Source organism: Sporothrix brasiliensis (assembly GCF_000820605.1).
Source record: "Sporothrix brasiliensis 5110 chromosome Unknown Cont17, whole genome shotgun sequence".
Taxonomy (NCBI): domain Eukaryota; kingdom Fungi; phylum Ascomycota; class Sordariomycetes; order Ophiostomatales; family Ophiostomataceae; genus Sporothrix; species Sporothrix brasiliensis.
This window is the reverse complement of record NW_024467136.1, coordinates 2,444,718-2,471,604: the sequence shown is the minus strand read 5'-3', so window position 1 is coordinate 2,471,604 and position 26,887 is coordinate 2,444,718. Positions and strand designations below refer to the sequence as shown.

At 52.4% G+C, this 26,887-nt stretch overlaps 9 protein-coding genes across 9 annotated transcripts; 6 read left to right on the top strand and 3 right to left on the bottom strand.

The window, feature by feature from the left end:
- Nucleotides 1-1,175: 1,175 nt before the first annotated feature.
- Nucleotides 1,176-3,126, bottom strand: SPBR_02536 (NADPH oxidase regulator; the record flags this gene model as incomplete). The annotated part of the gene is made up of 6 exons (XM_040760839.1): nt 1,176-1,196; nt 1,262-2,137; nt 2,216-2,377; nt 2,440-2,775; nt 2,877-3,026; nt 3,076-3,126. The coding sequence occupies 6 exons, from the start codon at nt 3,124-3,126 to the stop codon at nt 1,176-1,178; spliced, it is 1,596 nt and encodes a 531-aa protein (XP_040620724.1).
- A 2,980-nt stretch (nt 3,127-6,106) lies between these two features.
- SPBR_03274 (superoxide dismutase copper chaperone) lies at nt 6,107-6,691 on the bottom strand (the record flags this gene model as incomplete). The annotated part of the gene is made up of 1 exon (XM_040761577.1): nt 6,107-6,691. One exon carries the CDS (start codon nt 6,689-6,691, stop codon nt 6,107-6,109), a length of 585 nt encoding a protein of 194 aa, XP_040620723.1.
- A 1,226-nt stretch (nt 6,692-7,917) lies between these two features.
- On the top strand, nt 7,918-8,663 carry SPBR_03194 (large subunit ribosomal protein L13; the record flags this gene model as incomplete). The annotated part of the gene is made up of 2 exons (XM_040761497.1): nt 7,918-7,938; nt 8,133-8,663. The coding sequence occupies 2 exons, from the start codon at nt 7,918-7,920 to the stop codon at nt 8,661-8,663; spliced, it is 552 nt and encodes a 183-aa protein (XP_040620722.1).
- Nucleotides 8,664-9,073: 410 nt separating this feature from the next.
- Nucleotides 9,074-10,039, bottom strand: SPBR_03070 (urate oxidase; the record flags this gene model as incomplete). The annotated part of the gene is made up of 2 exons (XM_040761373.1): nt 9,074-9,821; nt 9,903-10,039. 2 exons carry the CDS (start codon nt 10,037-10,039, stop codon nt 9,074-9,076), a joined length of 885 nt encoding a protein of 294 aa, XP_040620721.1.
- Nucleotides 10,040-11,523: 1,484 nt separating this feature from the next.
- Nucleotides 11,524-15,900, top strand: SPBR_02189 (cytosolic regulator Pianissimo; the record flags this gene model as incomplete). The annotated part of the gene is made up of 1 exon (XM_040760492.1): nt 11,524-15,900. One exon carries the CDS (start codon nt 11,524-11,526, stop codon nt 15,898-15,900), a length of 4,377 nt encoding a protein of 1,458 aa, XP_040620720.1.
- Nucleotides 15,901-16,432: 532 nt separating this feature from the next.
- SPBR_03311 (uncharacterized protein) lies at nt 16,433-16,920 on the top strand (the record flags this gene model as incomplete). The annotated part of the gene is made up of 2 exons (XM_040761614.1): nt 16,433-16,485; nt 16,689-16,920. 2 exons carry the CDS (start codon nt 16,433-16,435, stop codon nt 16,918-16,920), a joined length of 285 nt encoding a protein of 94 aa, XP_040620719.1.
- A 10-nt stretch (nt 16,921-16,930) lies between these two features.
- SPBR_02656 (hydroxymethylpyrimidine/phosphomethylpyrimidine kinase) lies at nt 16,931-18,635 on the top strand (the record flags this gene model as incomplete). Its single annotated transcript, XM_040760959.1, has 6 exons — nt 16,931-17,011; nt 17,100-17,478; nt 17,555-17,907; nt 17,970-18,035; nt 18,106-18,433; nt 18,493-18,635. 6 exons carry the CDS (start codon nt 16,931-16,933, stop codon nt 18,633-18,635), a joined length of 1,350 nt encoding a protein of 449 aa, XP_040620718.1.
- Nucleotides 18,636-19,226: 591 nt separating this feature from the next.
- Nucleotides 19,227-21,012, top strand: SPBR_02607 (ATP-dependent RNA helicase DDX5/DBP2; the record flags this gene model as incomplete). Its single annotated transcript, XM_040760910.1, has 3 exons — nt 19,227-19,321; nt 19,547-20,735; nt 20,905-21,012. The coding sequence occupies 3 exons, from the start codon at nt 19,227-19,229 to the stop codon at nt 21,010-21,012; spliced, it is 1,392 nt and encodes a 463-aa protein (XP_040620717.1).
- Nucleotides 21,013-21,670: 658 nt separating this feature from the next.
- On the top strand, nt 21,671-22,228 carry SPBR_03285 (uncharacterized protein; the record flags this gene model as incomplete). The annotated part of the gene is made up of 3 exons (XM_040761588.1): nt 21,671-21,824; nt 21,905-22,066; nt 22,173-22,228. 3 exons carry the CDS (start codon nt 21,671-21,673, stop codon nt 22,226-22,228), a joined length of 372 nt encoding a protein of 123 aa, XP_040620716.1.
- Between the last annotated feature and the right edge of the window lie 4,659 nt (nt 22,229-26,887).

Genomic DNA, 26,887 nt, shown 5'->3' with positions numbered 1-26,887 from the left:
GCATTCACTTTCTTTGCTTTCGTTCTCATTTTGTTGCTTTGGGTGTTTTCTGTCTTCGAGTCGGACATCTTCACAATATTGGGTTGGGTGGTTATATTGTCAGGATACCCTACACAACAATGTTCGATGAAGTGTAGTTTATGCGGCGCAGGGTCAGGAATTGCGTTTTGTTTTTTACTTTCGGGACTTGAAATGTAGCGTCCTGATGTTTTATAATATCCGGTCGACTATGTTCCTGTGTGTATGTCTCAAAGGTCTACCCTTTTTTCAGTCTCTTTTCAAAATACTTCAAAACAAAATATGGAATTTGTACAACGCAATACGAACTATTACTGATATGCATGACCAGTTATATGATTTCCGGTGTATTTCGGACCATAATTTATTAGCATGCTTTCTTTACCTACGTGTTGAAAATTAATTTCACGTCTCAATCGCCCTGACTGCTGTGTTTTATAGAGTATAACAGTTCCGTCACTCATTATGCTCAAGTGGGTAGCAGCAAAGTGCCAAAGGCAATGATCAATGCTGCTAAATCAGACAACGATGTAGATCTCGGCAACGCGCGGACAAATCTATTTTTATCAGCCCAAGGAAGGTAACCGGAATTGACACTAGTAATGCAGGTCAGCACCTTGTACATCTTAACAGGGTCGCAATGCCCATGAGCACAATTATTGTTTTCGTTCTTATGTATTTAAAATATGTTGGAAATAGGCGTTGAAATACTTCGTAAGGTATGGAAACCCTACCAAATCTAAATGGCAAGAAAATACATAGTGCAGGTGAGAATATTAAACCAAAAGACTCAAGCTTATTAACAGGCAACAGAAAGTGATGGCATGGGGCGAATGTGTAGGGTAGAATAAGGTGTGACGAAGTCAACAAGCTTTATGTAATAAGCTCGTGAGATAGACAGAAATGGACGCTTGTAGAGTGGTTATTATGTACACAGCCCAGGTGCTGAAAGTGTGCAATAAGGACATCATGAAAGAAGGCACGAAAACCAAAGCCAGGTAGCGGCAAAATTGGACATGGAAAGAAATCAAAACTGCCGTAAAATAAACCAGGGAGACAGAGCAGTTCGTCCAGAAAAGCTAGCCTATCACGGGGTTTGAAGGGGTATAAAGGTCTCCTAAAGCTGCCAAAGGAGCATGTGTGTAAATGTGTACATTCTACATCTCTTGAATCCAGATCTGTGAGATGGGTAATTAGCATGCGACTGTGAGTAGGAAACGACACAAAATAAGACAAAACTCACCTCCATCTTTCCGATATCCAGTCTCTGCTTGCGTGCATTTGACTTGGCGGTCATCACAATCATTTCGAGGTCGTCCTGGTCGCCCATGGTGACCATGTCTCCGTCAGGGCCGTCATCATCGCGAACCTTGATCTTAAACCGACGGCGAATGCCAAACTTCTCGCGGATACGGTCCACGAGATCGGGAAACTCAATGGCAGCGCCGATCATGATGTACCGAACGTCATCAGCATGGACCTTAACCCGAATCTTCCGGATTTCTGGTCTTCTAGACTGGCCGCGAGAGCTTCCGGACATGGAATTTGTACCAGGGCGGCGGCTTGAGACCATCTCGAAGTCGCCCTCGTCGAACGAGCCGTCATCGTAGTCGCTGCCACCTTCGTCCTCTTCTTCGATATACCTTTGCTGGGGCCGTCTGCCTGAGTTTTGCGAGCGGCTGCCTCTGTCGTTTCCCCCACCACCTTGGTACATGTCGTAGAGCTCGTCTGGGTACGCGTCCTCCTCGTCGACTTGTTGCCGTCGCGACTGCGGTGGACCGCGCTGTGAGAAACTCCGCGACGGCGCTGTTGAGTTGGAGCGCTGGACTCTCGGGCGGCCGTCTTGTGGCGAACCCGCCTTCTCGTAGCGATCGTTAGGGCGCGTTCGATCGATGTTAAGCTTCGCTGGCATCGGCTTCGGGCCGTTGCGAACGGACGCGCCTCTGCTGATGCCACCCTGCTTGTCGTTCTCGGGTGGTGGTGTAGGTGGAAAGACGTTGCGGCCAACGGGAGGTTCTGACTGTAGCCTCCGGCTCTGGATATCGGCTTTGACGAGGTTGGTAGCGGCAAACGAGATGTTGTCTGCCGGGCGGTCATCTTTGACGTCGACCATGCCGGCCTAGAAATTTTAAAAGCGGTCAACAAGTGCCCCCACATGTATCAAGATGCGGATGCAGCGTGAAATAAGTGAACCTACATTTTTGATTTCCGAGCCAGCGAATCCGGTGAAGGCGTTGGCGCGATCAGAGGCTGCGACTAGACGAGCCTTGCCGAGATAGTCTTTCGTCTTCAAGTTACGGACCTTGGCCTCGTTTGGCCGGTAAACCACGCCGACGGGAATTGAGAAGACAGTGTAGCCCTGTCCGAAAATTAGCCTTCAGGTATGTAAGGGGATCACGGGTTTAACAGAGAGGAACAAACCTCGGCTTCTTCGCGAATAGCCTCGTCGATGACATTGTGGTCTTCGACGACCTTCTCCTTTACGGCGTACGACAGATCCTGCATACCGGCATCTTTCTGCTGCAGGTAGATGTAGCACAGGCCGCGGTTGAACAGAACTTCGCATGAGTACAGTTTGAACAAAAGGCCGAGCTGTGCGTAGTCGATCATAGTATTGCCCCGCAGATAGAGGAGTGTATCGTTGAAGTTGGCCAGGGCTTCTTCGAAGTCACCAAGCAGAAAATTCGACACGCCCTGCTGGAAATAAGAAACCGCGAGATACTGGTCTAGACGAACAGCGCGCTGGTAGCACTCGACCTGCCAACAGGAGCAAGGAGGGTTAGTATTGTGTCGGACCGGAAGATCAATGTAAACAACTCCCGGAGACGAAAGGGACTAAGGAGTCAGGACGGTCTTACAGCTTTCTCGTGCTCACCAAGCGTGGCATGGATAACGCCCATGTTGAAGAGGATTTTGGAAGTGTCAGAGACTTTCTCAAACTCCTTGAGGGCCTCGTCGAACTCATTGTTGTCGTAGTTGCTCAGCGCGGCCACCCACGTTTCGATTTCCTACACGGCGCAAAGAGCGCCAGGTCAGTACCTTGGACACATGGCGAACAGTGCCTGCTCTGTGAATGTTGGAGGACAAGTATACCTGTTTGAGAGACATGGCTGCTAAATGTCGTGTTGCTGACAACCGAACACCGTCTGAGAATTGAGAAGCGGTGAGGGCGAGTCAAGCAGTTCAGTCAACGTAAGGCTGTTGCGAGAGGCTTGGATGAGATTCCAACTCTCTTCGAAAACAGCTACGGGGCAAAGGAAGGCGAAGAGGTGACAGGGCGGATATATGGATCAAGGAACCAAAATAAAGAGAACCACACAGGGAGAAAACGGCGATGCTATTTGCGGGAAAATGGTCAAACAAGTGAGCCCAGCCCCGAGAATAGAAAATGTGCTAGCGAGCTGCTAGACGTTGTATCGTGGGCTTTTGGACTTTTCTTTGGGAGTCGTCGGGCGCTTGCGCCAAGGTCAAGAAAGGAAAGGCTTCCCCCTCCTTTGCGGTCTGTCCTGCACGAATGCTGAGAATGCACATGCAGGTCCCACACCTTCTCCGATGGGAATATTTTTGGTGATGGTGATAGTGACTGGTGACTGTGTGCTGTGTCCGGTTTGTGCTGTCTTCTTAAAGAGCTTAAACGAGACACAAGTGCGGTCTGCGGAAAGACTGCCTCGCGCTGCGAGTCGAGTCGTAAGGGTGGTGCTAAGAGCTGGGAACGAGGGACGAAAGAAAGTTTGTTGCTGTTTACTGCGGGCGGGATGTAACTATTTGAATGTTGATTGTCGGTGGTGGTGTTGTAATTGGAAAGAGACAAAGACACGATCCGAAGGGGAACAAAGAAAATAAGAAAGACACCAGAGGAACAGAAAGAAGACAGAAGAGGCAGGGGCGGTAGGAAAAAGTGAACGAGGAAAGAGAAAAGGTAAGAAGGAACGGGACAAAAGCAAGCAGAGGCACGGGAAAGGATTGGGACGTTTCGTCGGTCGAATGTTTGAGAAGCGGAAGGGGCGTGTGGGCTGGTTCGCTGGGATATGGGCAGGCAATGAACAGGGGACGGTATGCATGCTGTAACGCAGCTGGTAAATCGAAGAGGCAAAAGGCCCGGCCATGCCTGACAGAGAGCGTCCGTTCAGAGTATCACGTCGTACTTTCGTCTATCGTGTGTGGTGCACCTCCGCTTGAGCCCATTGGGATGGGCGAAAGACGGGGCAGGGGCAGGCACGACTCAGGGTGACAGAGCGAGGGGGGAGGAGGTTGGAGGGGAAGGTGCTGGTTGGCTGTACGGAAAGAGCGTGGGTCGCACCTGAGCGTGGCCTGGCCAGGGGGTGGCAGGAACGATCCTGGATATGCGGAATTTGGTTCAGAACATCCTGAACCACTGGGTGACAGAGCACAAAGTTTGCAATCTCCATATATGAAAAGGCTGTGAGCAACACGGCAATTGACCCAAATATGGATGGGTGGCGAGAACAGCATTGGCCAACAATGGATGTGCGAACCATCGAACCTGCATCGAGGCGCCCACACTTTGGGAAAGGATGTGCAGAGTGCCCTGTAGTAACGCCCATTTTGCAAGATCGCGAGACGCAGCATGAAGCCCATCACAATGCAGACTTGCACAACCAGTTCACTGGCAGTTCTGTCTCTAGATCAACTCTACTTGAACTACAGAAACAGGCACCACGGCCGTCTGGTAAGCCAATCAGCCAGCGAACCAGGCGCTGGTACTTACCGTACCATGGCTGATCGAGATGCTCTTGGAATCGAACGACGCAACGAGGCATGACCGGCTCCATCGGATTACCCCATGCTCGAGAACATACTTCTGAGGTGCAGACCGGTGCCATTCGACAGGTCTCTGCTTCTTTCATCCCATTGTGAATATGGCCACGAGATGCTCGAAAATAGGATTGGGAAGGGCCCGGTCTGCGGCCGGGTCAACTTTCATCACATTGGCAACCAGGCGGCTACATGACTGCTGCGATACGTCGTACGTTTGGCGAGAAACAAATTACTGTCTTTGATTGGTATATCTTGGAACAGAAGTACGAAAAGGGACAGGTTGGCAGAGGGCTACCGTGGATGTCGGCACGCGATTCGGCTCGAGTCGAATTTAGCGTGGCTAGTCCACTAGAAATGCTTCCATTCGACACTAAATCACCCTAAAAATACCTCTGTGAGCCATCACATCCCAATGCCGTCCAGCACATCACGCCCAGGCAGTCTCGCTGGTGCGGGTCACCATCACAGACCCCGCTGCCCGATTTGGCATGACGGCAGGCTTGGGCCCCATCAATGCAATGCGAGCATAGCCGGTCACAAGCCATTGCGAATCAGGGCCCGGCCTCCCCTTCTTCACATCATGCACCAAGTGTTCCATGTCGTGGCGGTATACGCTGATTCGCTGACACTCAGTACATGGACCCACTTTGGCCCCATCGCAAACCAGCGGGCGTTTCCAAGGGCGCGTACAGAGTCTCGAGTGGCACAGCATCCATGTCCAATGTCTGGCTGCGAGTCTCTTTCCCAAACGCCAAGAACTCTGATCAATCGTTGCGGGTCTTGGGTTTTGGTCTCCGCCAAGAACACGGCAAAACTTACGACGAACGGAGCGCAGCACACCGTAAGACAGAGCTGGCGACGCGAGACGTTGACAAGGATATGGCTGGGCTAGAATTCGATATGAAAACCCTCGGCACTCTACGTGGGACTCAGTAAGAAATAGAGGGCTACAACGAACTCTTCAGTCGTTGCTTCAGGCTCCATTTGGAAATCCAAATCCAACTGGCTGTTGACAGTCAGAATACGATGTACAATCAGCATATGGTCGACGGTGAGGCTGGACGCATCCCCGGTGAACCGACACCAAAAGAGGCCTTTAGACTTTAACTGTTGGCAAACCTCCTATTGAGTCTTCTTGCCCGTACTTGACTCGAATGTGGCTGTCCGACCTTGCCCGAATGTGAGCCTCACGCGATGTTTGCAAAGGTCTTGGTCGTCATCGTGTCGGCATATTATTCTTCGGGTTTTTTTCTTTTGGAGTTCATGTGATTTTAATTTCGCTTACGCCATCGCAGCATAAAACGCCACTCTACAGCATGCCTTTCTTGACCTCGTCAGTCCGCTCCTGCCAGAGCGTCTTCCCTGTGCACGAGCACACCGTCTTGTCGTTGTCCCATACGCCGGCACTCCTTGCAATGACACCGACAACCGTGTTCTCGTCGTTCTGCAGGGGTGCCGCGCCGGCCTGCGACTCATCACGAGGCGACACAACCAAGGCATGTCCAATCACCTCCCAGACCTGGAACGGGCGGTCCAGGAACACAGAGCCGCGACCGTCGGCGCCGATCTCGACAGTGCCGAGATCGCCCTGCCTTGACACCTGCTTCTCGCCAGTGGCGGCAGCGCTGCCCAACCAAACGGGCCCCGCCGAGAGCACGCCGTGCTTGAGATCGCCAAACTCCCGAATGCTCGCATAGTAGCGGCCAGGAGCTACACCGAGTATTGTGAGGTCAATGACGGTGATGTCGGACGACACCTGGACCATTCGGGCCAGACCCCGGACGTAGCGGTCCTTGTCGTCATTGTCCTCAGCTGCCGCAGGCCCTTGGTTATGGTGGTAATATGTTTCAAGGATACTGACAGCTGCATCTTTAAAGATCAAGTCCGTTAGCATATTTTTGTCTCATCTCTTTATTCCATCCCTTTATTTTTCAGACTCGTGTTTGGAAAAGCTTGGCCTTCTTTTTTGGTCCCTTTTTCTTATCGTCCGACCAGGGGCCACGTATCGCCTTTGTAGACCCCGGGCCCGTGACGTGGCTGTAACGGTGTTCGTACACTCTCCGTTCTGGGATGTTTTACGGGTATGCTCCGTACGGCGATATAGAGAGGCATGGGGAACAGGGTCATACTCACTGTTCGATGTTCCCGAACCCCGGAGAATTGCATCTCGTCCAGTCTCCTGGATGGCCTTGACAATGGCAGACGGGGGTGCTACGGTTTTAAACCCAAGTCAATAATCAAGCATTCGCAAAGACCCCTTTCCACCACGGAAAGTAAGGGGGAAGGAGGTAGAGGAAATGGGAAAAAGGAAAAGAAGAAAGAAATAAAGAATAAAAGAACCGAAAGAGATGAGCCATATTACCTGTCCCTTCGATCGAAACCAGCTGGTCTTTTAGATTACCCTCTACTTTGGAAATCCCAGACACCTTGTACAGGGCGTCGGAAACGTCCTTGACACAGCCATCACAAGAAAGGGGCACTGCGAACAGTGTCTGTTCAGTTGGTCAGTATTGCAGTTTCGGATGTAAACCAGTTGAATCAGAAGCACAAAAAAGGAAACATACCCGGAAAGAGTGTGTCACCGTCATCGTGGGCTTCACGTCTTGATGGGCGTTTTTCGGTATTGCGTCGGTTGTAGGAAGAGATATCCTGTTGCAACAGCCGTGAGGGCAAAGCCAGAGATCGTGCCGACAAAATATTTGTTCCCCGTTTTCATCGACTGGCTAGAGATCTATGCGAGGTGGTAGCAGGGCGTTGTGATGAAAAACGAATCCGGTCCTTGTGGACACAGTGATGGGACGTCGTGAGCAGCTGCTTTGAAATCACTCTTCGATATCGGCCGACTACTGAGCTTGACCTCTATCTGATCAATTACGACAGCACTTGTGCTACGCTAAAACGGACCTCTGTTGTCGGGAAACTGCACTAAATTGCCGTGCTTTCGGGCGAGCACATGGACCCATTTATCACGTGATGGTGCTCGAAACCTAGCGACGTAAATTTTTGGCCTCTGTCGAATGTATGTGATGATCTCAAGACGACGAAGGCTCACGACTCACTACAGTCCCAACCCGCCAAGCGCACAAATCTCGTCCTGTGCGTGCACACTCAGCCGCCGCCATGTCTCAAACACTCGGATTGGTACGTCTACAATATAGTGGGAATTTTGCTGTACACGCACGCGATCAGAGGCGTGATGGGTATCGAAAGGAGCATCCCAGGAACGACAGAAGAGAAATTGCCAGCGCAATTGACGGTCTGAGATTAAAGTCGACTGGTACGGATCCGGGGAGATGCGATATTTGACTCATTGCTAATGCGACGTTTTACCGCAGACGCGCTTAGCCTACTCGCGGACATGGCACCAGATCTCGGCATCCGCTCCCCACGCTGAGCTCTCGACCATCAAGTCGCCGGAATCAGCAATTACACCGCCCTCTCTGGGCCGCCTTGCCTCGCGTATCGCGGTACTCCTTATGGGCAAGCACAAGCCGATTTGGGACCCCTCGACCGACTGCGGCGACTACGTTGTCGTCACCAACTGCGCAGCACTCTACACGACGGGCAACAAGAAATGGCGCAAGGAATACCACCGCCACAATACACGGCCAGGCTCGCTCAAGACGGTGACCATGGACGTACTGATGGACAAGTTTGGCGGCGCAGAGGTCCTGCGGAAAGCTGTCAGCGGCATGTTGCCCAAGAACCGCCTGCGGGAGAAGAGACTCGCCCGGCTCAAGGCCTTTGAGGGCGACGCACACCCCTACAAGCAGAACGTCGTACGATTTGGCGGCCTTGCGGTCGGCTCCGAAGGCTGGGAGGAGGCCGTTAAGGCGATACGGGACGCTGACAAGGTCATATTATGATGAGCGAGGACCTTGCGGGGCAGCATCTAGGGAAAGGAAAGTTTTTTTTGAAAATTAAAATCACAGCGTGTATTTCTATGTATAAATATCAACTTCAAACCGGAGATTTTTCATTTCGTTTAGAAAGGCGTCTTTTGCGGCGTATATGTCTGAATGGTGGCGGTTGGGAGTAAAGGGGAAACACAGATTACTAGACCGAAAATAGGCATGTGGGAGTAAATAATGCGAACGAACATCGCATGGTCATACGAGTATGGAGAGAGGTAGACTACCAAACAAAATGAATCCCCAAAGTGCGCCAGGGTTATGCAACATGAAATGCACTTTAAATCCCCTAGGAAGATCAAATACCCAGCAGAAACGACAAATATCTACATCCACCCACGTACCTATGCCATGACCTCGCTCATCTAGCGAGACACCTCACAGATGATAAGGCCGTTAGGACCAGACTGCGGCGCAACCACTTCGGCATCCGCACGCGTGTTCTTCGTGCCCTTGTACCAAGACATGTCAATGTCAAAGTAGTGCTTGTTGGGCAAAGAATACGTGACGGTCGCGACGTCGGGTGTAGTCTCCAGAATCTGTTCGGCCATTTTGTACATGGTGGCTTGGACCGAAGCACTCTCGTCGTTGGCAAAAGTCTTCATCGTGATGTTGCGGGAGTCCTCCCACGCCTTGTCAAACAGGGCCACATTCTCCTTCACGCCCGCCACGTTGGGAAACGACTTCCAGGTCCACGTGCAGTCAACGTCGGTGCTCAGAATGCGGTCCCAGGTCTCGGGCAGCGTCGTATACTCGTCTTGGATGTAGCCATGGAAAGCCGAGCCGGTGCTCTTCAGAACTGTCAGGCCAGTAATGCTGCTGTTCAGCTCAATGCTGTCGCGGGTGACCACGGCCTTGACGTTGCGGGTCTCCTCGCTGTCGCGCAAGAAGCTGTGAGGGTGATCCGCACCATCAATCACCATGCGCGTCCAGCGGTGCACCTTGACGGAGACGTGTGCCTTGGATATGTGCGCATAGGTCTCGAGGAAGTGTGAGCCCAGGATGCTGGCATACAGCTCAGGCGGGTTCACGGGGTTCTCCTTCGCCTTGATGTAGATGGTATTTTTAATCGAGTCGGTTGCGACAATCACACTGTTGTCGGCTTTGGTGTACCTATAGAATGCGCGAAGTACAGGTTAGAACGCTTCTGCACTTCCTTTACATCTGCATCTACTCCCAGCATAGGCCACTTACGACGTCTCAATCTCACCCTCAAGCAGACAGCATACGGTCATCTCCGTGACCGTGTGGACACCCGTCTCTTTGTCCTTGTGCACCTTGTAGACACGGACATTGTCCTTGCCGTAGCGAGCTGCCGACAAACTAGGCATTGTAGCGGTCGTAAATGGTGATGTGGGGAGTGTTGGAGGGAGCAATTGTGAAATACCAAGGATTGAGAGTGAAAACAACTACTTTGTAAATGGAGGCGGAAGATGTGACAAAAGACGGAGAGTTGGAAGGAAGCTACAAAGACAAGGGCTAGAGGGGACGGGGCGAGGCTAGCATAATATATGTCGGTCGGACGACGGTTTCGTGGTTGCTTCTGTTGCCTTGATACTACAAGCACAACTGTGCAATCTGGAAGGAGCGATAGGCAGAGATCAACTTGTTACGGCGCGCAGAGAAGCAACACAAAATCGACAAAAGAGAAATCTCGGCCGCGTGCGACGGAAAACGCCATTTCGCATCGGCCCAGAGCAAAAAAAGATGGCGCGGTGCATTATCGAAGCCCAGGATCTGGCGGGGCGCAACTTTCCATGTGCCTGACGGGCCGAACAGTCTATGATGGTTTGCAAAGCTCCGCCTGTGGTGTAGAAGGTCTGGTGGGATGTACATAGGTGAGGCACAAAAGTGGAGAACCGGAGCCCGCCGATAGCCACTTCGACGTCGGTTTTTGCTGCGGGCTTCGGAGGAATGAGCGACCCTCAAGTATATTGGAGGCAGGTGACTGTACCAGGCAGGGGCGCAGACGTTAAATATCCAGGTCGTTAATCGGTTGCAAGGAAACGCTTATCGATACGATGAATTGAGGAGATGTACGTTGTGTCAGACTCTTTTCGACGTCATCCGTCCTAAAAGATTGCACCATTTGGTTGTACGATGTATTACGGAGTACGAGTGGTGCAGTACGAAAATGTTGGTTCAGAGGTTTTCAAGAGGAAGCAGCTTGGCTGGTGGTGATTGCGGCTGTTAAGCCACAACTACACATTAGCCCCTCCTCTGAGAATATTACATAATGCAGATTACAGTGGGGTGCAGCGCCTGTAGTGTCATTTTTTGGCTTAGTCCAACATAGCAGGAGCCACCAGCCATGAAGGCCGCTGGGCTGGTCCGAGCACCATCGTGGTCCTGAAGCAGTCTGTGTTAATCGAGATAGACGACAAAACGCACAGCATCAACAGCACCGGATGCCCATCAACAGTAAAACCATTTCTTTGCAAAAGACACTCTCACAATAGGTCCTATCCACACCACGCGACAAACGATCGACTTTGGCGAGTCCCTTCAAGATTCGAACGTACCTCCCAACGGCGACCCGGTTTGCAGTAGCCTCCTTTTCGCGGTTCTCCATCCATCTGCTTTAGAATACCATGTTCTGGCTGGCCCAGTCATCGCGGACAGGCATCCGACTATAAGCTCTTTACCTGCCACCTTCCCCGGCTTGCCCTGAAAGCGACGATCCTGGGGTCGAACCTCGTGCGACGTCCAACCCTTGCATCCATCTCCAACTGCCATCGCGAATGCGCAACATCGCCGGATGTGTACGCCGGCAAACCGTGTGCACAGCTAGAAGCTGATGGCCGGGCCTACCCCGATGCTGGGTGCTTCGGCAACGCCCACACAGAGGTCCTTTGCTGCTCAGCAAACAACAGGTGCTACCACCGCGAACCCACCACGGACCAGCTTTGATCGTGATGGCCTTCAAATACCCAACTCCACGAATGTGGCCGCGTCATTCGGTGGCCGGAGCCTTGCAGCTTCTTCGGTGATGTTTACTCCTCGAGGCTCGTCACTGAACCCTTCTCCCGCTCCAGGGAGTTTTGTATCGGACACGCGCCAGGCCCCAACGTCTCGTGGCGGCTCCCGGCTTGACATGTACAACACCGACAAACTCCCAGATATCGACGATTTCGACGAAGACGATGACACGGCAGAGATCGAGCGCTCTCTTGCGGCATTAAAAGATCTCCTCAACCGGGAGCTCAAAATTAAGGAAGGCAGCGAGAACATGCTCGAAGCCCTGAACAGCAAAAAGGCCAAACAGACCAAAGACCAGCGCTTACGCGTTGAGGCAGAACTGTCTTCTTCCAACCAGCGCATCAGAGAGATTCGGAGTAAGATCACCGAGTTTCAACGACCCCGGCCGGCACCTTCGACACCCTCCAAGGTGCGCCCAGAGCCGGCTCCCTTACCAGCTGGCTTGCGGTCTCCACAACATACGTCACGCAGCGGAGCTGGCTCGGATGTGGAAGAGCAGACGGAATCGCCGACATTTGTTCTGGCAGAGATTCTACGAGCATTGGAGGTTGAAGGCATGCCCCCAGAGTACTACGTCGCCCGCGCAAACTCTCTTGTCGACCTTTTCAAGCGCCACCCAACCTTGAAATACGATCTTGTCTGGTCTGTGTTTGGCGTGCGCATACAGAACATGCTGCTTAGTGACCACAGAGAAATCATGGCAGCTGCCTACCGCATGACGCGATACGCTATCTCGGACGTCACTTCCCTCAAGAAGATCAGAACCCTCTATACGGACTATTTCGTTGTTCTGTCTCTGATCAAAGACCGCAAGGCCGATGTAGAGAGAGAGCAGGCGCTCAAATTTGTGAGAGCGTTCTTGGAAACAAAAGACGGTGTCCGCGAGCTGTCACGGGCGGTCGTCCGCACCATTGCCGCTGTGGCCGAATCAGCTGAAGATAGACTGCGCCCGATCTGCCTGGAGACATTGGCTGAGATTCTGGTTCGCGACCCGGGCCTGCTCATTGCGTCGGGTGGCCTCTCGTCTCTGTCTGAAGCCTTGTCAGATGGCTCGTACAAAGCACCGGAGAGCTTGACTTCTGCAATTCTCTTCCTCCTGGACGCACCACAGCGGAGAAAATATCTGCGACCCGGGCACGAACTGGAGGTGCTGTTTACCGCTTTCACAGATCAGTTCTTTGCTACCGAAGCGGTCCTCAAGCAGAATGCCAAAGCAATCTCCTCCGCCCTCAAGACATGGTCTGGCATCATGACTTTGTCGATGTACGATTTCCGGGCCATACGATCCCTTGTTGCGAGCCTTGCCCTTCCTAGCCCTTCCATAAGGGAAACTGTACTAGAGCTCATCTACTCGCTTCTGCGCATCAAGTCGCCAGCCTGGGCTACATCCTTTCTTGCCGGCCGCCGCTTGACCACATATGGCCGCGTGGCGAGCCTCAAGTCTTCAACAGAGGCAAAACCGTCTGGTGTGTCATATTCTGATGACGACGGTGGCGAGCAAAATTTTGTCGAGCATTATACAGCTCTTCTCCTGGCTGTGTTCATCAAATCTGACCTTCTACCTCACTTGTTGCATCTCACCCAAGATATAGACAACCCAATGCTGAGGCGGAAGTCTACCCTTCTCATCGGCGAAGTCCTCCGTCTATCGAGTCGCCTTCTTCCGCCATCATGGAGCAAAGACCTGCAATTGCTCCCAGAGCTATTTGCGGCGGCCGCAAGTTTCCAGGACGAATCGCATTTCATTGCCAGTGCTACAGTCTATCAGATTAGCAGTGTCAGTCGAACGCTGTACCGTTCAACGCCATCGTATTGGGCCACCGGTGGAGACCTTGCTCACCACAGCGTCGACTTTTCAACCCTGTTAGACGAGCAGCCCAAGGCTGGTGCAAACCTAAGCTTCGATGAAGCCACATTCCGCCAACTACAGCTTGACTCAGGCGTCGTCAACAGCTCCAACTATCTCAAGTGGAACTGGGACATTATTTTGAAGATCATCGAAGGTCCTCTGCTCAACGGGAAGCGCCTCGAAGAGGCGGTCCGCGCCTCCAAGTTCGTCAAGCGGCTGTTGAGTTTCTACCGGCCGTTCAAGTACAAGTTCTCCGACATGAAAAGCACAAAGGGCACCCAAAAATACGTCCGCGTTGGCTGTGCGCTTTTCCACACGCTGCTCCAAACACCAGAGGGCTTCCGTTATTTGGGCGACAGCAAACTGATCAGGCAAATGGCGGAGTGTCTGGCCCAATGCGATCCAACCAGTGGCATCACAGCCCAGTATCCAATGTTTGCCAAAGACAGGCTAACGGACACGCTCTGTGGTGGCTACTTGCCGATGATTGGGGTCCTGAGCAGCGATCCCAGGGGCCTCCAGATGATGGAGCGGTGGCGCATGTTCAACATGATGTACCACATTGTCGACCTGAAACAGCGGCCGGATCTGATCAAGCTGCTTTTGTCCAATTTCGACTACTCGGTCAACGGCCACCAGCGTGTTCTGCTGTCGAAAGCGTTGACCGCAGGGACAAAGGACATCCGCATCCATGCCACGAACGTGCTTCGCAAGTATGTCGTTCGATCCAGCTCGGTTGCTATGCTCAGCAACGGCGTGGGCGATTCAAAGTGGGCGATTCAGCTACTCGTGACCCAGCTCTACGACCCGGAAGTCGAAGTCTGCGCCACGGCCGTCAAGATCCTCGAAAAGGCCTGCAACAGTAAACATTCACTCGAGTTTATCGTCGAGTGCCGGCCGGCGCTCGACCATCTTGGCGAAATCGGCGCACCTCTGCTACTACGGTTCTTGTCAACCTCGATCGGCTACCACTACCTGGACGGATTGGACTACATCAGCAACGAGATGGACGACTGGTTCCTCGGTCGCAACGACGCCTACGTGGACTTGATTGAGGCAAGTCTGGCGCGAGCCTTTGTTGAGAGTTCCGACGAGCAGCTTGGACGAATACCTGTTTTCGCCGACGAGAGCGATGTCGACACAGATGCGCACATTCCACCGCACTTCTATCGCGAGCTCACACGGACCGAAGAGGGCTGCCGGCTCTTGCGCGAAAAGGGGCATTTTGACGAATTTGCCACCACCATCCGGGATTACGGTATGCAGACGGCCGATGCCGAGTTGATCACCAAGGTCAAAGGCTGCCTGTGGGCTGTTGGCAATGTCGGTGCCATGGAGCTTGGTGCACCGTTCCTCGAGAGCTGCGACGTTGTCGAGCAGGTGGTCAACATCGCGCGGCACCAGCAGATCATGAGTCTGCGCGGCACGGCCTTTTTCGTCATGGGCCTCATCTCGCGCTCTTTGCATGGCTTGGAGATCCTGTCGGAGTTTGGCTGGGACTCCAACACAAACATGCTTGGCGCATCACTTGGATTCTGCATACCGTCCGACCTGTCCCAGCTATTCTCTCTCGACCCTTGGCAATACGCATCCCCCGCATCGATCGTATTGCCGGCCTCGCAGAAGACTGCAAAAACCGAGCTGCCCGCTGTCCCCTTCCGGCCCCGGGCGGACACCATTCCAGGCGACGACACGCCGGCATCCCTTACCGCGGCAGAATCCGCCGGGGAGGCTGCCGCTGTAATCTTGGATGCCGATCCGACAAACCAACGGATCCTGGAACTCGTTGTCGACCTAGGCAACATGGTCATTGTGAAGCGTGCAGCGTCTGAGCTAATGCACATCAAAAATAAGGAGGGCATTGCTCCATTCCGGCAGCCACGACTGTTCCGCAAGGTTCTGTCGCAGCTCGAATGCCGACACTATCCGCTGAGCATCCGGCGCATGGTACTTGACCTGTTCGACCCAAGTGTGATGCGGGGCATTGTGTTTGAGGAGGACGGGGACGAGTCGGAGGAAGAGGAAGATGACTCAGAGGAGGAGGAAGAGGAGGCGCCAACGTACACGGGCAGAGGCCATGCAAACGAGGGCGGCCGAGCTGTGCAAGGAAAGCATGAAGGTGGTGAAGACGAGGACAGCGACGGCCTCGGAGAAGATACCGACGACGAGGAAGCGTCCGGCCCCGGCGACAGCGAGGAAGGGGAAGAGGAAGAGGAAGAGGACGAAGAGGACGAAGAAGACGAAGAAGACGAAGAAGACGAAGACAGCTCAGGCGACGAACAGAAAACAGAGCGGCAACGGAGCATCAGCGACCCTGCGGAGCTCCAGCGTCGCGACACGGCAAGACGACGGCCAGCGAGATAAGGCTTGCTTCCTCGGCTGGCAAAATCATCATTGTTTCTTGTACTATTATACATCTTGAGGGCCAAAACCAACCCAATACGCGGAGCGTCTTGGGTGTCTTGTTGTATTTATGAATACTACCGGTGTCACTATTTTTACAACCTTACTCGTTTTTTTTTGCTTTTTTTTCACGACAGAAAATTGCCATAAAATGAGCAAAGAACAAATAAAGTATTTTCGAAGCCTTGCTTAATGGCAGCAACATTGAGGACCATTTCAGGTGCACTATTTTATTTCCGTAGCGGTATTTCGATTACGACGCAGGCCGCTTCCAGTCCCGCCCCCACCGATTGTAGCTCCCCTCTAGCGAGAATACAAGGCATATTACTTTGTGTTGAGTGAAATACAGAATGTCCGTTTATGACCGATGATATCCTTTCCGGCCGGCCTTGGCAAAGGACATCTACAAAAATTGTCCTGCCTCCCACCCCCCCTCCCCGCCTATTTCCCGGCAACATCAACGGGACTTGCAACAAGCACAAGAGCAACAGCGATGGACAGCAGGCGGATTTTGGTGATTGCAGGCTCGGACAGCTCCGGCGGCGCGTACGTATGACCCGACTGACTTTATTGACTTTTATTTGGCTGGGCTCTCCTAGCTTCCCCCAAGTCGCTCCTCCCGCCGGTTTTCGGCTTCACAATTCTGTGATTTACTTTGCAATGACGCAGGGCAGTTGGGCGATGTTGCAGCCGGACTTATGGAAATTACTGGGCTTCATGGAGTTACTGACTTATCTGTGACGGCACAGCGGCCTCGAGGCAGACCAAAAGGTCATTGCCGCCCATGGATGCTATGCCATGACGGCCACGACGGCCCTGACGGCGCAAAACACTCTCGGCGTCTATGGCATTCATGCGATTCCGCCCCAGTTTCTAAAGCAGCAAATCGATGCCTGCTTTGACGACATTGGTGTCGATGTCGTGAAGACAGGCGAGTCATGGCAGCGCTGCGTCCCCAAACAGCGGACATTCGCTAACTAAATGAACAGGGATGCTGGCATCGGCCGAGACGATCAAGCTCGTGGCCGACACGTTGGAACAACGAGCCGTCACCAAATCTGTCATCGACCCTGTAAGTGTTGTGTTGTAGGGCTGGAAACCGGAAGACAGCATGGAAAGGCACTGTACATCGTGCTAATTGCCAAACGTTTCCGGCTTAGGTCATGGTAGCCACGACAGGCGCAACATTGCTGCCACCGGAGGCCCTGGCCGACTTTGGTAAACTGGCCAGACTTGCCTACGTTCTGACTCCCAACATTCCTGAGCTCAAGCTTCTGTTGGGATGCAAAGACGAGCCCATTGAAACGGTCGCAGATCTGGAGCGGCTGGCGCGGCTGGCGTGCGACAACCTCGGCTCGACATGGGTGTTGGCCAAGGGTGGCCACACCCCATTCAAAGCCGACTACAGTGTCGCCAAGACGGACGTAGACCGGGCACTTATTGTCAACGTTCTCGCGGGGCGAGATGGCCAACTGATCCGCATCGAGAGCCAGTACCAAGACTCCAAGAACACCCATGGAACGGGCTGCTCTTTAGCATGTAAGTTTTGTCTCGGTGATCCTCGTGGTATAGGTATCCGATTCGCCGTCTAAGTCTTTTCTTCGACTCCTCACAGCCGCCATTGCGTCAAACCTGGCCACGGGCCTAGACGTCGAGGCCGCAGCTCGTGCTGCATGCCGGTACGTCGACGCCGCGATCCGCCACGCACCCCGCCTTGGCAAAGGCCACGGTCCTCTCAACCACTTCCACTCGCTCTTCGCTCTGCCGTTTTCCCGTGGCCATTTCCTGGACTATGTCCTTGAACGTCCTGATGTCGTCGACATCTGGCACCAGTTTGTCAACCACCCGTTTGTCAAGGCACTCGGTGCGGGCACCCTGCCCCGCGAGTCCTTCAAGGGCTACCTGACCCAGGACTACCTCTACTTGGTGTGTGCTGTCGCTGACCAGTCTCGTGCCACCCTACCACACGTCCTTGTTTCCCGAACACCAAACAAAAAGCGCATACCATGAGACTTCCTAACAGGCACCAGGTACATTTTGCACGAGCGGGCGCGCTGGCCGCGTACAAGTCCAAGAACATGCCGGACATTGTCAGCGTGAGTGGTATCGCAGTCTTCGTCGAGATCCCGGTCCAACCTTTTCTAACTGGCAATTTGTGCCCAAAAGTCGGCAGCTCTGGTCCAAGGAGTGGAGCACGAGATGCAGTTGCATCTGAAGTTCTGTGCCGACTTTGGCCTCACCAAAAAAGACATGGAGGCCACTGAGGAGAACATTGCCTGCACTGCCTACAGCAGATACATCCTCGACATCGGCCACTCGGAAGACTGGTTTGCCCTGCAGGTTGCACTCGCTCCCTGCGTGCTTGGATACGGCGTCGCGGCTCGTGCCCTCCATCAGACGCATGCCACGAACAAGGACGACACACACCCGTACTGGAAGTGGGTAGAGAACTACACCAACGACGACTATGGTGTCGTGGCCAAGGCAACAATCGGTACGCCTGCACTGCTTTGCTCCCAATACAAACGTGAAGCCGGCTGACCATCAGAACAGACAAGATCGAACGGCATGCCGTCCTGCAGTCGGCCTCCAGAATTGAAGAGTTGATCAAGATCTTCAAGCAAGCGATCAAGGTACATATTAACCCTAGCCCGGCTTCATTTGGTTGCTTGTTCACTGCTGACGACGTGGGATGATACAGATGGAGATTGGCTTTTGGAATATGTACAGCGCAGAGTAATATGCAGCGCGTTGGGCTTGGTGCGCTATTCATACGGCGGCGACCCACCTAAAACTGCACTAACTCGGTGGCTGTTGACCGCCTTTGCTGGACCTGTGGCTCTTAGGACCAAAAGACTCACACTCAAACGGCAATATCACGTGATGTGGCGACAGCAACGAGGCGGATAAGATAACAAAGGCTGGCAAAATACCAAAGAAAAAGAGAAAAGTGGGTCTGTCTATGCTGGGACAGGTCCTTCTTGCCTGAAATTTTCAGAAAGCGACTAGACTAGCCAGAGAAAAAAAAGTTTCGATAGAAAATTCTCAACTTTCCTCCTGCTCCCTTTATTCCCATCCTTTTTCATCACCGTTGCTCCCTCCCCTTCCTCTCTCCTTCTACACAGCCTCTCGCTTTTCGCTCATCCATCGTTTCCTCCTCATTTTTCGACAAGCATCGCCTTTTGCACCCCGACACTCCTTCGACTTCGCGCCCCCCTGAACTCCTGTCGCCTTCTCGCTCTTATCTCTCTTCCCCTAGCAACCAAAACAAAACAATTTCGCAAACAATGTCTTACGGCGGCGGTTACGGCGGCTCGCGCGGCGGCGGCGGTGGCTACTCCAATGGCGGCCACCGTGATGGCGGCTACTCCAACGGGTACGGGTATGTCTTTTGGTGATGCGACAGAGTCGGCCGCTCCTCGCCTTTGGCAGGCAGCTACAGTCAGGTTCCAGAGTCTGTATTTCAGATCGGGCGTCGATTGAAACTGCGGGTCAGCGACAAGTGGTCTTCTCTGTTCTTGATCTCTTTGGCATTATTTTCTTTCTTTCTCTTCGTCCTCTCCCACTTTCTTGTTTAGATATCATTGTGCTAACATGTCTCTTTCAGCTCTCATGGTGGTGGTTACGGCGGCGGCTACGGCGGTGGTGGCGGTGGCTACGGCGGCGGCTACGGTGGCGGCGGCGGTGACCGCATGTCTGCCCTCGGCGCCAACCTGCACAAGCAAGAGTGGGATATGGATGCCCTCCCCAAGTTCGAGAAGTCCTTCTACAAGGAGCACCCCAGCGTCACCGAGCGCTCGTCTGGCGAGGTCGAGAAGTTCCGTCGCGAGCACTCCATTGCTGTCACTGGCAAGGACGTCCCTAAGCCTGTCGAGACCTTTGACGAGGCTGGATTCCCCCGCTATGTTATTGACGAAGTCAAGGCCCAGGGCTTCCCTGCTCCCACTGCCATTCAGTCCCAGGGCTGGCCCATGGCTTTGTCTGGACGTGACGTTGTCGGTATTGCCGAGACCGGTTCCGGAAAGACCCTGACCTACTGTCTGCCCTCCATTGTTCACATCAACGCCCAGCCCCTGCTGGCCCCGGGTGACGGCCCTATCGTCCTCGTCCTCGCCCCTACACGTGAGCTTGCTGTCCAGATCCAGCAGGAGATTACCAAGTTCGGTAGATCCTCGCGCATCCGCAACACTTGCGTGTACGGCGGTGTGCCCAAGGGTCCCCAGATTCGCGACCTGTCGCGCGGTGTCGAGGTGTGTATCGCCACCCCGGGCCGCCTGATTGACATGCTCGAGTCTGGCAAGACCAACCTGCGTCGGGTCACCTACCTGGTTCTCGACGAAGCCGACCGCATGCTGGACATGGGTTTCGAGCCGCAGATCCGCAAGATCATTAGCCAAATCCGCCCCGATCGCCAGACCCTCATGTGGTCCGCAACCTGGCCCAAGGAGGTCCGCAACCTCGCCTCCGATTTCCTGACCAACTTCATCCAGGTGAACATCGGCTCCCTCGACCTGTCGGCCAACCACCGTATCACCCAGATTGTCGAGGTTGTTACCGAGAGCGAGAAGCGTGACCGCATGATCAAGCACCTCGAGAAGGCTCTCGATGACAAGGAGAAGTCCAACAAGGTCCTGATCTTCACCGGAACCAAGCGTGTCGCCGATGATATCACCCGCTTCCTGCGCCAGGACGGCTGGCCCGCACTGTCCATCCACGGTGACAAGCAGCAGAACGAGCGCGATTGGGTTCTTGACCAGTTCAAGACTGGCAAGTCGCCCGTCATGGTTGCCACTGATGTGGCTTCCCGTGGTATCGGTATGTATACTACAAGCACCCGCCACCCCGTCCCCTACGCTTCCCATCATACTTTCTCACTCCCAACTCTTGTCCATGATGCCCCTTACCACCTCCCCTTTATCGTGATTGATCGATCGTTCGACACCGTCGCCCATTTCCAACCAAAAGCCTTACGTCTGCATCCCTTCACCGTCCCCTCCACCCATCATCATCTTCCCAAAAATCTACAACGCCAACAGCAACGCGAGCTTTGTCGTGCTTTACTCTTATGTTTAGGGGCTTTCTTGATTGCGCAAACTTGACACAACTGGCCTTCTCTCGAGCTTCGTGCTCTTGGCTTTGCCAGTCTTTTTACAGGTGATGTCTTGGGTCGGACGCGTTGCAAAGAGCAAGAGAAAACAACGTCAAGCGGTCTACCGCTCTGCGCCTATCTCGCTCTTGATATCCTTCGCTCCTGGTCCTATACTTGTACCGGTTCTTTCTCTCCCCGTGGTTCAAGTGTAGGGTTGGCAATTGTCTTGATTCCCTGCCTCTGGTCTGATCAAGTTGTCTCCAAGGCATCAGTTCCTACCTGGAATAGGTTCCAGGGACCTTTCCCATGGAACCACCTACCGTCATTTTTTCTCAGGCAGAAAAAAACACACGCAGGCTCTCCTTGCGGTCGCGTATGTCGGACGTCGTACGACGTCTCCTGTGTTTTTTTCTTTCTCCGCAACGGACAGCCCCATATACCCGGGAGCAAAGTGCTGAAAAGGGGGCTCCAGAACACGAGTACTTCCGTACACTGCGGCATACCCGCCGTAGCGCGGTCGCCTTCGTATCTGCTGGAGCCCATCGTAGTGAAATTGTTGTCGTTGTATTTTTTACGCCTTCGTTTTCCAGTTTTCGCCCGCAGCTGCTTGCGGCCACATGCCATTTGTAGTATGCTAACCAAATGCTTTTTTTCTTCTGTCATGAAGACGTGCGCAACATCACTCACGTCATCAACTATGATTACCCCAACAACTCGGAGGACTACATCCATCGTATTGGCCGTACAGGTCGTGCTGGTGCCACTGGCACGGCCATCACCCTGTTCACTACTGATAGTACGTTGCAAACCCCAAACCCCAAACCCCTTTTCCCAATTTTCACTCTTTTTGTCACATACTAACAATCGTCTCTATAGATGCTAAGCAGGCCCGTGATCTCGTTGGTGTGCTGCAGGAGGCCAAGCAGAACATCGACCCGCGCCTTGCCGAGATGGTGAGATACGGTGGTGGTGGCGGAGGCCACGGCCGGTACGGTGGTTACCGTGGTCGTGGCGGTTACCGCGGTGGCGGACACAGAGGTATATTCTGAAAAGCCTTTTGTTTTTGTTTCCCCCGCGGCTTTCTATCTTGGCCTGTCCGGTTTAATTTGCTCGAAACAAAGGACTGACATTTTTCTAATCTTAGGTGGCGGTGGCGGTGGCGGTGCCAATGCCATGCCGGTCCATAACCGCCGGTGGTAAGCGATAGAGTTTCGTCAGTAACGTCCGTCACGGTTCGTCACGGGTGCTGTGCACGGAGTAGACTGTCTTTTATTTGCGAATCTCTCCCAAAAAGCTATCCAGTCTGGCAAGCGCGTTACTATCGATCCTTACTGATCCCAGTGTTCTCGCCTTGGCCAACGACGTCGTCTTGTTTTTATCGTTAATTTTCCTTTGTTTTTCCTGCCACTAATTGGTTTGTTTTTTACATCGTTCTTTCTTCCCTTGCTCTTATCACTTTTCTTACATCGTCCTTTTCATTACACCGTGGTCTGTCCTTTCTGTTGGCGTTTATGTAGAACGAGAGGCGGGAAAACATCACAAGGAAACTCTTAGACTTCGGACAATATGTCAATATACTTGGCAAATTACATCTACTTTTACCAAGAGTTTCTTTTTTTTCTTTCTCGCCGTGAGACTTGTGACAAGGTCAACACAACTACACACGTCTCTGTGTTCTTTCGTAAACGTTTTGTCCTTCGGTCGTTGTCTTTTTCCCTCGGGCAAACGCACGGCAACTTGTAAGGGCAGGGTTTGATACAGGCTTGGGCGCGAACGGGTCTGGGAAGCTGCTAAGCCTTGTTTCCAAAGTTTTGGCGCCCGTATTCGTTGGGGATAGCTGTGGGATAGCTGTGGGTGATATTGGAATTACTTGGTGGTTTGATTGTTTCTGTTTTACTTGTTTCTGTTTTACTTGTTTCTGTTTTACTTGTTTCTGTTTTATTTGTTTCTGTTTTACTTGTTCTGTTTACTTGCTTTGTTTTTCTACGGATTTTCCGATTCTTTATTGTTTGACATCTTTGGCCTCCATGTTTTTGGCGGCAATTTTGTTGCTTGTTTATGTTTTGATTTATAGTTTTTCCAACAGCCATTTTATTGAAATATTGGAAGCAATACTAATAACGGTGATTTATGTCTTGAACAAAATGATACATTAGCAATGAAATCCCAGCACTGTCTATTCATGAGTTTTATAATGAAGCGCCCCTAGCTCCACGGAGACATGGCAATCTCGATTCCCATCCTCTACGGTAAACTTTTCGGCTGAACTCTGACTTTAGACTGGTCCTCGTTGGATGCATCTGGTTATAACACTCGGTATTCCGTAAATATCTCATCGTGTCCAGCTTTTAAAACTAGCCTTAAGGCGCCAGGTTTGTCGCGCTGTAATGTCGTAGAGCTGCTAGGTTCGGGTCTGTATCGAGAGCCTTCATATTCCTGGTTGCTTCTCACGTGTGCAGCACTAAGGACTATCAAGAATCAAGGAAGACGAGGCTGGTCATGTTGCACAGGAACCAAAGTGAACCAGTCCAAGTTAAGACGTTTTAAAAACGCAGCTTACGGTTTCACCACAGGAATAACTCTAGGAAAGAAGTGGACTTTTCCTTGCAACAGCGGAGTACGATAGTAGACCAAGGGGAAGAAAGCCATGTGGCTTTCTTCACGCCAGCCCTTGCGCCGGCGCATTTTTGACGCCGTTTGATGGAAGCACAGCATCTAAACGAAGCAGCTTTGGACCTAGCGGCAACGGCGGCTCGGCGACACGTTCGCGCAAGGCTGCGAAACGCTGCTAGTCGTTCTGTAGCGCGATCGACGTTTTCGTGATGGAAAACAAATACGGAGATGTACGAAGTAGATATACAGAGAACGACATACAGAGTGCGATAGATATGTAGCTTGTCAATGACACACAAACTTTGTAAGTACAATGGAATTACGTCGCAATTCCGCACGGAATAGGCGACCGATGGCCGTCGGTCGATGTTCCCTCTCTTCTCCTCGCGACTGGCCCTTGTTCCCTGTCTGTTTCCCACCACCCTCATTTGTCTTCCCAGTCCTGGGCCTGGTCACATCAAAAGCGCGATGCTTTGAGTGGCGATGCGCGTATTTGGGGGCTGAACCCAGGCCGCAATTTACCGTGCCTGGTGCCAGAGGTCCCTCTCTGGTCCTTGTCATCCAAAAGGAACCAAAAACGACCGCATGGTCACGGAACCGACCTGCCGTCATTTCTCAGCTGCCCCTGGACTGTGCTCAGCGCGATGCGACACTGGGGCGTGCTTGAGAAATCGGCCTAGTGATGCTCCGTAATGATTGCTGTTCTCTTCCGATGGACACTTTCTCATCGACGGAGCATCCTACAGAAATGCTCAGAGCGGCCGTGAGTTTTATCACTTTCTAACCCTACTTCTTTCTTCGGCCAGCTCTGTTTGGTCGTTCCTGCTCTGTATTCTTCTCCCCTTCTGAGCTCATCCGATATACCCTGCTCTTTCTGTTTCGAGACACCCCTTTTCGGCCTCCTCCTTTCTCCGTCTTCTTTCCTTTCCTGTTTGGACCCCAGCTCTGTACCTTCTTGTTTGGTCATGTTTTCCCCCCTCCCATCTATCGTTTCCTCTTGGCACCCCCCCTCCCTAACCATTCCGTTCTTCTTCTTTTTTCTCAGCTCATGTTGACACCCCGGTCTCACCTGTCGCGTCTTTATTCTTCCCATTCGTTATTTCCTTTTGATCACTTTCCTTTTTCGCGGCTTACCTGGTTTAGCTTAGCCGAGATTCGGAATCGTTGAGGTAAGAATGGCAGATTGGCGTCCACCACAGCGCCGGGAATTTCAAGGGCTGCCCAACGGCACCAACTATCCTTTCTTGTTTGGGTCTTCCTGTGATTGTTGACCTGCCCCTACCATTCAGGGTGTGATGTCGCACTCTAACTCCTTTGCGCCGGCGTTGAGGGTAGCTCATGCAGTTAGTCGGTAGTGCCCCGACACCCTGCAAACAAATCGTTCGCCCTGCAAAAGGGGGCTATTCATTCTGTGAGGGCGCAAAGGTGCGGTGCGATGTCACGACGAAACAATTGACGAACGGCACTACTTCTTCTTTACTGTATGCCACTAATACCAGCAGGTCGGTAACCGGTGAAAAGTTACCGACGCGTTGTGCAGGAAATGAGTGTCACAGGACGTCCTCGTAATTATTGCTCTCCCTCTCACCGCACTTTCGTGTCTGTGGGATGGTGAAAATGGAGCCTTTCTCTAGAAATAGGGGGGGAACGATGGTCTCACGTGTACGATCCTGACATGCGGTTTGGCATGCCCTTGATTGAGATTGCCTTTTTATTTTGGCATTTGCTTCTTTATTCCCCTTGAATAATGTCGGCTGCGGCGGGAAACAGGAAAAGAGGACATGGCAGGAACATGTACGAATTAAGGACGTTGCATTCCCTTGTATTCCATCCAACAGCCGCTGCTTCTGCTCCGTATATTTTACTCCTTCTCCCTCCATCCCAATCTGCTCCTGTTCCAGCATATTACCACTTTCCGGCACGGAGACAGGGAGCATATGTAGAAGATGCAGAAGCATGCGCCATACGGAACATGTGTCGAGAACGGACATGTTTGCGACCTTGCATGGGCGGTATTGATGGCCTCGACCATTGGGCACCGGTGAATGGACAGGAGTATCAATACCCCGTCATGAGGAATGTCGTTGTATTATTGGCATGAGGCCCTGCGTTTGACCACTCCCTGTGTTTACCGTATCTCACTGCCTTGGCCTGCTGGGACTGAGTTGCGTCCGTGCTGGGAAGACAACCCCCATGTCGTGCTGTATTAGCGTTCCACTCTGCTGCATTGCCTGCCCGAGGGTGCATTTCACAAACACGAGCCAGGTGTATGTAAAATGTGCGATGGCGGCCAATGATTGAATGCTCCCCTCCACCAGTACAGACACTGGGCGGTGCGCAGGGTATTTCCACCGAGACTTCTCCGTGCGTCCAAGATCAAGACACACTCCTATGGAAAACCAAGTATTACAAAGAAAATAACAAATACGACGGCAAAATGCATGCGCATCGAACGTCGTAGGCCTGGTCCGAGGACAGCTGGCACAGCCGGGCTCACGTAAAAAGTAAATAAAAAGTAAAAACGAGTGACAAGAGCAAGTATTACATTGTAGGATCGAGACATCCCCTCTCAAACACTCGTCATGCTAGCTGCATCCCTTTCCTGGTAAGATCCAAAATATGTTAAGGCAGTCCTGCGAATGAAAGTGGACTTTTGCGCGAGAACCTGTTCGTTTTCTAGAAACAGGGCCAGGCCCCATGTCTTGTACATACAGACAGAGCAAAGAGCGTATGACACATTGGTACGTGCGGTGCCGGCAACAAATCACGGGGGCAGATAAGTTATCCACCGAGCCACCTCACACACACATGATAAAACACAATGTTGTTTGGCCACAACGAGGTAATATTTAGTCAAAAAAAAAAATCAGTATTAGATATGGAGGAGTCCGTGATTATTGATTACGACGACCGGGCCACACTGCAAGGCGGTAAGGACAACTCAGGGCGTAGTTATACTATCAGCAAGGAATGGGGTGCCTGCTCACCTGAACGATACCTCGATGTGCCGCCGTGTCTAGAGAGTTTGAAGTAGTATTCTCTTCATTTTGCCTTTTTGGACGATACGGAAGTGTGCCACATCGTGTGTGAAAAGAAGAGGGTGAAGTGGAAATAATAGGACAAAAAAAGCAAGTAAATCAACAGAAACATGAATGCATTCTGCATGTCTTTCCTATCCATTCTTTCTTATTATTTCTTTTCAATTTTGATATATTCGTGCCTCTTGCCGTCTTTGGTTTCCTGCTA